The sequence below is a fragment of the Acanthamoeba castellanii genome, assembly GCF_000313135.1.
Source record: "Acanthamoeba castellanii str. Neff unplaced genomic scaffold scf7180000084626, whole genome shotgun sequence".
NCBI classification, from domain to species: domain Eukaryota; phylum Discosea; order Longamoebia; family Acanthamoebidae; genus Acanthamoeba; species Acanthamoeba castellanii.
Window position 1 is genome coordinate 5,081 of NW_004457664.1, and position 11,646 is coordinate 16,726.

The window sequence follows — 11,646 nt, forward strand, 5'->3', positions numbered from 1 at the left end:
TGCAGTTGGGGCTTTCGCTGGTGGAGCAGGGCGTGGAGCCCGGGGCCTGTGTGCTCCTGCAAAAGAAGGAAAAGCAGACCAAGATGTCCATCTTTCGCAAAGGCCGAACCAGCAACTACCCCGGCTCGTACGCTCCTTCTTCTTCTCTCAACTACCGCACGCACGTCACCGCACACGCGCCACCGCACGCGCACCACGACACACACGCACGTTGACTTACGCGCGTTCTATGCAGGGGACCCGGGGGCGTGGTGCGTCCGTGGCAACCGCCAGGCGACAAGTCGTCGGGACCGAGGCCACTCATATTCGGCGGTACGCTCGAGGACACACTCGCCGGGCGCGACCTGCCGGTCCTCATGGTCAAGTGCATCACATACGTCAAGGCACGACCCCTCACCGCCACTCACTCATTCACTTCGTCTTCGTTCTTTTCCCTCCTCTTCGTCTTCTCTCTTTCGCCTCGGACCTAAAAACAAACGATCATCGGACTTATAATCTTTGTTCGGCGCCGGTGCAGGAGCGGGGCATCGACAAGGAGGGAATCTTTCGTCTCTCGGGCAGTGCGGTGGCGATCGAGGGGTTCAAGCGGGCGTTCAATGAGGGCCAGGACGTGGACCTCAACAACTGCCTCGACATCCACGTCGTGTGCGGTCTCCTCAAACAATTCCTGCGAGAGCTGCGCGAACCCCTCCTCACCTTTGACCTCTACGACATCTTCCTCGAAACCGGATGCCAACGTACCCTCAACGTTTCCCTTCACCTCCTCCCACGCCTCGGCCGATGCTGATTGTGTGTCGTGTGTCGTGTGTCGTGTGTCGTGTGGTGTCGTGTGTCGTGCGTGTCGTGTGTCGACATAGTGGAGGCGGTGAAGAGTGTGCTGTCGCGATTGCCCGAAGTCAACGTCCGAGTACTCAAGTACCTGCTCGGCTTCCTCTCCGAAGTGGCATCCCACTCGGCCACCAACAAAATGCCCATGCACAACCTCGCCACCGGTACGCGGCCGTTGTCGTGCGTGTCGTGTCGTGTCATGCGTGTCGTGTGTTGTGTCTTCGCTTTGGTTTGTGCGACTCACCGTGCGGTCGCTGCGCAGTGTTTGCACCGAATCTGCTGCGCATGCGGGAAGAGAACATCTTCAGAATCGTGCAGGACACCCCGGCCGCCAACGCTCTCACCTCCTTCCTCATCCAAAACTACCACTCGCTGTTCCCCGTACGTGCGTGTCATGTGTGCCGTGCGTGTCATGTGTGCCGTGCGTGTCATTTGCGCCGTGCGTGTCGTGCGGTGTGTGCGACTCACCGTGTTGCCAATTTTTGCGCAGGAGTCCGCAGGGAACGGAGCGACGCCAGCAGCCACCACAGGGGCAAGATTTGCCGTGCCGGCGACCGCCACCGCCGCGACCACCACTTCGGCCGCTGCCGCGACCGACGACGACCCGGTGGACTACGTGAGCTACGTGCGGGTGGCCTACGCCTACGAGCCGCAGGACTCGTCCGAGCTCACGCTCAGCCCGGCCGACGTGCTGGGCGTGCTGCAGGACCACCAGAGCGGTTGGTGGAAGGGCGAGGTCCTGGACGCCACTACCCTGGCGCCCAGCGGCACGATCGGCATCTTCCCCGTCACCTACTGCGACCCCTACGAACCGCCCGCCACCACCCCACGCGCGAAGCCGTCGCAGCCGCAGCCGCAGCCGACGGTCGAGCAGACGCCCGCGGTCCAGCCGACGGTAGCGGTGGTGGCGTCGGCGGCGGTGAAGCCGCAGCCGTCGCCCAGGCCGCCGCGGTCGGGGTCGCCGCTGATCTCGTCGATGCCGGCCAGCGTAGGCAGCGGTAGTGCGGTGTCGCCCCGCGCGGCGAATGGCAACTCGTCGGCAGCGGCGCTGACGTCGGGCGGGTCGGCCATCACGCCCAGCACCGGGGTAAAGCGCCCCACCACACCGACCGGCGGCGGATCGTTCATTCTCCCGCCCGCGCGACAACAGCACACCACCGGTTCGACCACACACACACGCACACACGCGCGCGCGCACACACACAACCGCACACACGTGTATTGACCGGGTACCGATTAACACGCAGAAGCCTCGTCAGGAGGGGCAGCAACGACGACGTCGCGGGCAGGCCTGGCCCCGACGGGTGGTCGAGGCAAGTTTTTGACCATGCGAGCCCCGCCGCCGTTGACCCCGGCCGAGGCCCAGGCCCGCGAGGGGGCGGCGGGCGGGTGGGAAAATGCGGCGTCCCCGCGGTCGCCGGCGGGCTCGCCCGGTTCGCAGACCAGAGGGCCGGCGTCGGCGTCGGCGTCGGGGGCTGCGGCTGCGGCTGCGGCGCGACCGTTGGTGCCTCCCAAGGAACTCAAGCCACGACTCATCTCCACCTACGTCCCTGCCGGCGGTAGACGACCCAGCGATGCGTCGTACGTTGTGTCATATGCTGTGTGCGTGTGCGTGTGTTGTGGGCGTCGTGAGTGCGGTGTGTCGCACGCGGTGCTGATTCGGGGTGGTCGCGCGCTCCAGATCGCTTGGGGGCATCGACGCGAGCAAAACGCCGGTGGTGGTGGACTGGGAGAAGGAGGCGTGCCGACTGCGAGAGTTGCTGGAGAAGGAGCAGCAGGCGCGAAGTGATTTGGAGCGGCGCGTGCAGGAGCTCGAACAGCAGCTCCAAGCCAAGAGCCACTAGTGCGGCCGTGTATCAACCAACAACAAACATGTTTTACATCATTACAACACCAGAAAACAAATGTCAATCATGTTTGTTTTAAACACTCTTCTGTGTGGTCGCAAGAGTTAGCAAAAATGAGGAAAAGTGCAACAAAACAGCTCAAAGCGACAGAGAAGTGGGACAGGTGCGGCCGTTGTCGGCGGTGAGACTGGTCGGGCCGAACTCGGAGTAGAAGACGGAGTAGAGGATGCACATGCCGAGCCACACCAGGACGTGGAAGATTTGATGCGACGCAAACTGCAGTCGTGGCCACACCACAAACAACGTCAGCCATGTGGGCGGAACACCACACACTACACACACGCACACACGCACACACGACACACGCACACACGCACACACGCACACACGCACACACGCACACACGCACACACGCACACACGCACACACGCACACACGACACAAACGTAAATACGTACAAAGATGTCGAATCGGCCGGGGTACCACCTCTCCGGGACCTTCTTGTTGCGGATGACCTGCCGCGCGTAAACACGCCGTGGTTAGAGTGGTGGTGGTGGTGGTGGGGTGGGGGGGCAATTAGAAGGGGCATCGCCGGTCGGACATGCGCACGGGTGCGAGATGAGTACCATGGAGCCGATCACGCAGACGGCCACCCACACCAGCTTGAGGTTTCTGCTCACCGTGGTCCACTCGAAGAACTGTTGGCGCGACATTTAGAGCGGCACGCACGGCACACACGACACGCACGACACGCAGCACGACAGATGACACGGTACGTACCCCGTCGCGGATGTCGGCGTGGATGTGGGCCCACAGGCCGAGGATGGAGAGAAGACCGAACAGCCAGGTACCTGAAGGGTGGTGGTGGTGGGAGTGGGGGGTGAGCAAGAGAGAGAGAGAGAGAAAAAGAGAAAGAGCGAAGGAGGGAGGGCCACACGTACGCAGGTTGAAGAGCTTGTACTTGACGATGGCCGGCATCGATACGAAAATGACAAATAGAGCATTACATCAAGAGTCTGTCGTTGTGTGTCGTGTCGTTGGTCGTGTCGTTGGTCGTGTCGTTGGTCGTGTCGTTGGTCGTGTCGTTGGTCGTGTCGTGTCGTTGGTCGTGTCGTTGGTCGTGTCGTGTCGTGTCGTTGGTCGTGTCGTTGGTCGTGTCGTTGGTCGTGTCGTGTCGTGTCGTGTGAGCGCATGTGATTGACTCGAGTGGTGGACAGTCAGAAAAGCGCGTAGGGGGGGTACCATGTAGGTCCATCGGTGCACGTCGTGGCACCAGAATCGAAAATAGGCCACCAGCAGCACCGAACCAAAAATATACAGGCCTAGCCACCACCCACCACCCACCGCCGCCACCACGAACGCATCGAGTTCAGCCCAAAGTCAAGTAAATGCGCGGATGGCGACACGCACACGCACGGCACGCGCACGAGCGCGGGGGAAACGGTACCGACGCCATTGATATCTGCGATGAGCCAGTTGGCGTAGGCCCGGACCGAGTGGTTGCGGAACACGTGGTAGAACGTGCTGATGAAGAAACAGGTCGACACACAGCCCAGGTACACCAGAAACACCACACTGCACACACACCACACACCATTCATCATCAGTCTGCATTCGAGTGTGTGCGGTGGTGCGTGCGGTTGGCGTGTGCGGTGGTGTGTGCGGTGGTACCGGTCGTAGAAGGGCATGTTGGCGGTGGAGAGGAGGTTCTCGAGCACGAGACCAGCGAACATCAAAAATGCCAGACCGTGCGTCCAGATATTTACCTGTTTGCACAAGTCGTAGACATCAACACATACGCCACGCGAGAAAGTCGCGACGTCAGTGATCTGTGTTTTGTGCGTGTGTGCGTGTGCGTCCGGTGTGGCGTACAGTTTCGTTGTGGAGCGCGAAGGCCGAGCACACGCACGCGCAAGCGTCCTTCTTGCCCATCTCTCGGTACCCTAGAAGCAATGCATCAGAAATAAATAAATAAAAATGGGTTGACTAATACAGAAAAATACAATTAAAAAGAAAAGGAACAATTAATTTGGAAAAAGATGATTAAACTGAGATTATTGTCATTGTTCTCAATATGAGATTGAGAATTAAAATAAATGCTTTACCACTTCGGAGGTAGGGGTTGTCTTCGAGGCAGATGTCGAGGAGGGAGATTTTAGTGAAGCTCGTCTCGGCCTTGTTCTTGGCGCTCAGTTCCACCTGCCGGCCGTTGTTGGCCGCGGTCGCCGACGCATTGTCAGCGATCACTCGCTGGTCCTTCATCCCCTGCGTCTCCCCCCTCTGCCGCCCCTCCTCCCGCCCCACCCGCCGCCTCAAGGCCTTGCCGCTCTCCATCATCTCTCACTCTACTCTCTCTCTCTTCTCTCTTTGAAGCTGGCCGTCGCCCAGAGCGCGTGCGTCAGCGGCACGTGGGGTGTTTCGGTCCACGGCACCAGAACTCCACCCCTAACTATATTACTCTCCGAACATGCGAGAAAAAGGCGAGAAAATGGGACCATGTTGGCGCCATCCTGTCATCCGTCGCCACGCTCCTCCACGCCAAAGAAGACGATAGGGAACTGGAGGCCACCGTTCCCTTGAGTAAGAAGAGACGTACTACTTTTTTCCTCGCGAACGCACGCCGACCGACCGAAGGATACACATCTGAAGGAGAGAGAGGAGACGACGTGGGGGAAGGAGCGAATAATGACGGAGCAAACGGAACAGCGTCTCGCCACAACGGGGATGACAACGGCGCCTGTCCAGGCTTTGGCCCTCTTCCATTGGAGCTAGCCTTCGCCATGAGGTGTCGCTCATCATGCGGAGTTCCAGAGCTCACCCACGTCACTCGCGAGCTTGGCTGTCTGGTCAGACTCGCTGCTGGGGTAGAAGCTATACGAAGTTTGGCCCGGAACGCGCAGTCGTCTGCCTTCGCCCCACACCTCCACCACGCCATCGGTGAACACGCCCACGGGCTTGGACAGCTGCACCGTCATCACGTCCACGTCATGCGTCCATTTGACCTGGTCGGGGCGAAGCCACTCAGCACGAGCACAAGATGAACGAAAAGAGAGGAACAGGAAGCTGCCTACCTTCATAATAGAGGTGGGGGCCTGGATGGCTTCCGCGCTGGCAAGGAGCTGTTCAATCTTGCTGGCATCAGTGACGGTCTTGCTGAGCTTCTGCCCGTCACGCGGGCCTCGAGTCATTACCACCTGTGACATCTCTTGCTTCTCTTGGCGCTTGTGAAAGTGTTGGATGTTGGTTGCTTTCTTTTTATGCTCCAGCGGAAGCTGTTTTTTTCCGAAGGCCCGCTATTGGCTTCAACACGGACTTACAGCTCTCGGAGGGTTTCACGAGATTGGTTTTCAGGAGAGTTTCTTTTTCAAATTGCCGTTGTAAATTTCTGTGCTGGTGGGAAGAAGACGTTCAGGAACCTGGAGACGCTCATACGCATTGTAAAAGAGGAGTTTGACACCCCTGATCATGAAGCTACATGATACTAGAGGGGGAAATGAAAGACCAGTTTGTGGATGTGCTAGAGTTGCCAGACCACACCCCAAGCAATGATGATGACAAGAACTATGAGCAAACTGAATGGACTGGTAACAACATGCATAGCAACAATTGATTCACCTCACCCTCCAACAAACACATGCAAATGCTCACAAAAAAACAGTTGATGTCACAAATAAAAAATCACATAGACCAATGTCTCCTCCAACAGCATTGAACAGTTCCTTTGTGTCATTCTTTTTGAGACATCATTGCACACTCTAGACCATCCCCACCAAAAAAAAAACAAACAAACACCCTTCATTGTACAGGATGCCACAGAAAAGAGCACCATGTTCAAGCACCCACATTGGTACAGGAGCTATTTGTCAGGTTCTCAGCCATCATCATCTCCTCATCCACAACAATGTACATGAGCCTGTTCATCACCAATGGGAGCTGTGACAAAATCAAATCCTTCCTTGTCTTCATGGCTGTCACTGTGCTTGTGGTGATCATCTACAACATGATCAACTATGCCATAAATCATGTGGGAGAGGTAGGACCAGAGGTGGAACAGCATGATAATGACCCTCATAGACTTCATCATGCTCATCATGATCATCATCTCATTCCAGTACAGCTCCCTGCTCATGTTCCAATACTGGTCAAGGTCAGGTCTATCTGTGACAGAGACCATACTACTCTTGCTCATATCATGGATCTTTGTGGCCTATCAGTACATCATCAGCATCACATCACCACAACGCCTCCTCACCTCCTCAGCAACAGGATGGTGATGCTGAACATGGGAAGTGATTATGACAAGAAACAACCAGGGGACAAAAAACAAAACAAACCCCCTACCACCATCATTGTGCAGTGTCATGCAAACAGCCAGTGAGAGCCATGGTCAGGTTTTTTGTCATTATTGTGTTTTGCAACAACAACAATACAGCACCACCATTAGCACCTGCAGGCATATGGAGATCACACATGAGATTGTGGTGGAGGCTGTCCTGAACAAGGCCAAGAAAGGCGTAGTGTCAGGTGTAATCTGTGCAAACAATGTCCTGTGTGCCTCCTTCCTTGCCCTTGTGGTAGCAATGAAAAGGAGTACAGTGAATCTGAGGCTCTTTAGGGACTACATGGACATCATGGCCCACACTGGCTACTTGAAGCGCCACCAAAGGGACACAAAACCTGCTGCTAACAAAGTTGTGCACACCCTCTTGAGTGCAGCAGGACTTGCTCATGGGAACACAATGTAGCACATCATCAATCACAATGAACATGCAAGGTCTCCCTCTCCTGTCCTATTGCACCGCCAGTCTTTGCAAAAGCACTACAACAGCAACAAAACCAATGATTATGATGATTACTATGAATGGCAGAGTACAATAATAATAAAAAGAAATAAAAAAACACCAATTTGTTGGTTTGTTTCTTTTTATTGTTGAGTGTCACTAGGCTTTCACCTTCCTCGTTTTATGCGACAATGGCGGATTGTCTTCCATTGTTGTTGCTGTTGTTGGGGATTCGCTCTCGTCTTCTGGAGTTGTTTTTTTCTTGCCGTTTTTCACCTTTTCGTTTGGTAGCATTTTCCTCATGACCTCCTTGAACGGCACGGGAATGAACACGGGCTTCTGTGGTTTTTCCTTCTCTTCATCAGGCCCTGCTACGACTGTCGTCCGAGAATCGAGTCCCGGTATATCAGAACCCGATAGTATGGTGGCCTTGTCTCCAAATGCCGTGAGACACCCGAGGAAGAAGCCGTTGTTTCCCTTCCTCCCGTTTCTTCTTCCCGTTGTTCGGCCTCGTCATCAAAGAACCTGCCCATGCCTCTCCTTATGCCATTGGTGCTGCCCCCGTAATAATCCTCTCCTCCTCCTCATCGTCCTCGTCTTCTCCTCGCTGTCGGTCTTCGAACGAGCCCGGCGAAAAGGCAAACAGGCTCTTGCTTTTCACTGAACTTCTACTGGACAGGGACGAGGTTTTTCTCACGGCTGGGGTCCTTGTGGTTGCGGCTGTGCCACGCCGGGGCCCTGGGCGACCAGTTCTTCGATGGTTGACGAGGCCGAGGCGGCGGCGGCGGCGGCTGATGCCTGGAGCAGCGAGTCGAGCGGCTTGGTGGTGGCGGTGGTGCCGCCGGGCGCCTGCTGGGACTGGCGCAGGTTGAGGCTCACGTCGAGTAGTCGCGCGTGGCGCTCGGCGCGTCGGTCCTCCCACTTGACGATGAGCCGGCCGCACAGGGTGCCGGCGGCCTTGCCCTTGTCGCGCAGGGGCACCTCAAAGTCGACGGGCTGGCCGTCGCGGCGGCAGGCCTCCCACAGCGAGAGCACGCCCTGGCCCAGCTCGTCTGACGACGCGACGCTCTGGCCGCGCACTGCCATGAAGAGCATCTGGCGCTTGAGGTAGTGCTTGGTCGAGGCCAGCGGCTCCAGTATCGGCACGTCCTTGTCTTCCCACACTGCACACAAGCGTGCGTGTTATTGCGTGTGTTGTGTGTTGTGTGGTGTGTGGTGTGTGGTGTGTGGTGTGTGGTGTGTGGTGTGTGGTGTGTGGTGTGTCGTGCGTTGTGTTGTGTGCGGTGGAAACGCACCAGGATCGGATCGTCGTGGGACGACACCGGTCTTGTGCATTCCATCGAGGAATGGGCCGCTGAAGGCCACGTAGGCATTCACCTCCTTCTCCTTGTCCTTCTTGTCCTGCTGTGTGTGTGCCGTGTGTGTCGTGTCGTGTGAGCCACACGACACGCATGAAACAGTAAACAATGAATCTCTTGCACCTTCTTCTTTTCCTTGGTGAGTTCTTTGTGCTCCTTCTTGAGCTCTTTGAGTTCTCGCTTGAGCTCCTTGAGCTCCCGCTTCTGCTCCTTGGCCCTCTGCTCCTTGTGGTCCCTGTCCTTCTTCGCCTCCTTCTGCTCCCGCTTCTGTTCCTTGATCTTTCGGTGGACTCCGATATTGGTCGCTCGCAATCGCGAGATAATGATCACACATCTCTTCGAGTTCTCGTCTGGCGTGTGCGTGTGCGTGTGCGTGTGCGTGTGCGTGTGCGTGTGCGTGTGCGTGTGCGTGTGGTTAGAGCGAACGCGAATGGGCTGGACGGGTGGTTGGGGCAGAGAACGGTGGGTACCTGGCAGGGGCGGCAACAGCACGTCGAGGGAGAAGACCGCGGAGATGGGACTGTGGTCGCTGGTCATGATTCCGTCATGGGCCTCGTACGATAGCAACTGCGCGCTTCGGTCTGGCGCCAGCGACTTCCAGAGCACGCGGTCCGTATACGACGGCACCCGCAGTTTCTGTTTACCACGAGACACACACGGCACACACGACACACACACGACACACGACACACGACACAAAGAGAGTGAGGGCATGGACGGGCAGAGCCAATGGGAAGAGACTGTGCGCACCTCTTCGCTGTAGGTGCGATCGCCGCGGTTGTATCGGTAGGTGGGCGCAAAGTCGATCGCGCCCTCGTTGAACTCGCAGAAGACCTTGTTCTGTGCGCGCTGGTCGCGCAGCTGGTCGTTGGCGTAGAGCGTGTCCCAGCGGCGGTCGTGGATGAGCCGCAGCACGTCCTCGCGCTCCATGGCGATGCGGTAGTTGAGGTCGCCGGTGAAGAAGAGGTGGTCGAACTGGTTGTGCAGGTCACCCGGGTAGCGACCCAGCCGCAGTCCGCGCATGAGCTGGTGGTAGTTCTTGTTGCGCGCCGGCACCATCTCCAGGTGGGCGGCCAGGTGGGCGCCGACGAAGCACAGACTGGTCTCGTAGAAGGAGAAGGCGACGCCGATGCCGCCCTTGTTGCCCACCACGTTGGCGATGCCCGTGGCCTCCTTCTCCTTCTCGATGTTGCTGATCTTGTAGTAGTGCTCTCTTCGCACCAGGATCAACAGCCGAATGGACTGAAGCGACAGGCCCGCCATCTGCACACGATGTTGGTCAGTACACCGCACACATCGCACACACCACACACACGCGTGTGTGCACAGGTTGTGTTACCTTGATGTAGTTGGGTCCGAGATGAGATTGCACGCAGTTAAACCAATCGACTTCGCACGAGGCGTTTCCGTGTCGCGGGGCGTATTTACATTCCTCGACGGCGATGACGTAGATGTCGTGTTTGTCGCGCGGTATCCATTCGGCCAACGAGCCCGGCGGTGGCGCATCACCTTCGCAGCAGGAAACGCAGAGTTCACACGAACAAAGTAAGCGATGCATCATGCGGCGGCGTTTTGGCACATACCCAGGTTCCAGTTTCCAATGAAGATCTCGATGGTCTCGGTGCGTGCTGGCTTCTCCAGCGCCGGCTCGATGGCCTGCTCGGCAATTGCGTGTGCTTAGCGCACCTATGACACAGCAGCAGCAGCGCCACACACACAGAGAGAAAGGCCGTACGCGCGGGATCTTGGCGGCCCAGAAGGCCTGGTAGAAGCGCTCGCCCTCGGCCGAGCTGTGGAAGATGAACTTCTCGGGTACCTCCTTGAGCTTCCACAGCAGATGGAGCTTCTTGCGACTCCCCGATGGCCTTGTCACCTACATGGTGTGCCCCATTGTTCATGCCGACATGAAGGTGTCAGTGACTGTGTAGCAAACGACACGTGGTGGTGATGATGGTGGTGGGTGGTGGTGGGTGGTGGTGGGAGTTGCCTGAAGAAGCGAGTCGATGGGCATGGTGGTGGGCGAGGACTTGCGGAGCTCGTACATGGCGATCGTTTGCTGGATGAAGGAGGAGCTTAGCTATTAATAGAAAAGAAGAAGAAAAAGGAAAGGAGGGCTGTGATGCACCTGCGGTACGTCGATGATGAGGGTGACCTTCTTCGAGTGTCGCTTTCTCTTCTTCCGAATGGCGTGGAACAGGAATGCGCCCTTGCGATGGTTCGGCGGGAGGAAGAACTCACCAGACTGCGGGGAGCTGGACAGAGCGCCGTCGGGTCCCAACGACGTCAACTCCTACGCGTCGGTCACGCAACACGCACACACCGCACACACACCGCGCACGCACGCACGCACGCACACACGCCACACACACACACACACCATACGATGATTTTAAGTTGAAGCGGCCACAAAGATGTCCCTGGTGGGAGTGGTAGCGCACCCTTGACGACGCCATGGAATCGACTTCGCCGACGTCGTCTGAGTCGTCGTAGTCGTTGGAGTCGTAGGGCGGGATGTCGTCGAAGCTGTCGAGCCACTCCTTCTCGGCCTCCTGGTCGACCCCCTCCTCGTCGGCCGTGTCCGTGGCCGGCTCGTTGCCGCTCTGCTGGTCCCGCTCCTCCTCCTCTGTGTCCCTGTCCCGGTCGCTGCCACTGGCGTCGCGCTCGATCGCGCTCCCCGATCGGCTCGAGGCCACGAGGCCGAAACCGAGCGTCGACTTGTTTCGCAGCCGACTCTTGCCGCTGCTGCGCAGCTGCGAGTGCTTGCGCGTCGTGCCCGAGCCGCTGCTGCTGTCGTTGTCGTCGCTGCCGCCATCTTCGCTGCTGTCGCCATTC

General features: G+C 57.6%; 4 protein-coding genes across 4 annotated transcripts; 1 reads left to right on the top strand and 3 right to left on the bottom strand.

Moving 5' to 3' along the window:
• Positions 1–356: 356 nt before the first annotated feature.
• ACA1_083070 (RhoGAP domain containing protein) lies at positions 357–2,617 on the top strand (the record flags this gene model as incomplete). Its single annotated transcript, XM_004353291.1, has 7 exons — positions 357–377; positions 518–737; positions 858–992; positions 1,091–1,209; positions 1,319–1,723; positions 1,754–1,988; positions 2,079–2,617. The coding sequence occupies 7 exons, from the start codon at positions 357–359 to the stop codon at positions 2,615–2,617; spliced, it is 1,674 nt and encodes a 557-aa protein (XP_004353343.1).
• A 196-nt stretch (positions 2,618–2,813) lies between these two features.
• Positions 2,814–4,937, bottom strand: ACA1_083080 (Hemolysin-III related subfamily protein; the record flags this gene model as incomplete). Its single annotated transcript, XM_004353292.1, has 10 exons — positions 2,814–2,951; positions 3,134–3,190; positions 3,302–3,350; positions 3,456–3,526; positions 3,617–3,691; positions 3,918–3,997; positions 4,123–4,250; positions 4,347–4,441; positions 4,548–4,618; positions 4,781–4,937. 10 exons carry the CDS (start codon positions 4,935–4,937, stop codon positions 2,814–2,816), a joined length of 921 nt encoding a protein of 306 aa, XP_004353344.1.
• Positions 4,938–5,470: 533 nt separating this feature from the next.
• On the bottom strand, positions 5,471–5,878 carry ACA1_083090 (uncharacterized protein; the record flags this gene model as incomplete). Its single annotated transcript, XM_004353293.1, has 2 exons — positions 5,471–5,677; positions 5,747–5,878. The coding sequence occupies 2 exons, from the start codon at positions 5,876–5,878 to the stop codon at positions 5,471–5,473; spliced, it is 339 nt and encodes a 112-aa protein (XP_004353345.1).
• A 2,271-nt stretch (positions 5,879–8,149) lies between these two features.
• ACA1_083100 (endonuclease/exonuclease/phosphatase family protein) lies at positions 8,150–11,104 on the bottom strand (the record flags this gene model as incomplete). The annotated part of the gene is made up of 10 exons (XM_004353294.1): positions 8,150–8,619; positions 8,752–8,857; positions 8,938–9,164; positions 9,285–9,450; positions 9,565–10,077; positions 10,154–10,323; positions 10,398–10,470; positions 10,550–10,679; positions 10,842–10,891; positions 10,949–11,104. Coding segments are annotated over 10 exons (2,061 nt in total), but the record flags the coding sequence as incomplete, so codon positions are not given.
• Between the last annotated feature and the right edge of the window lie 542 nt (positions 11,105–11,646).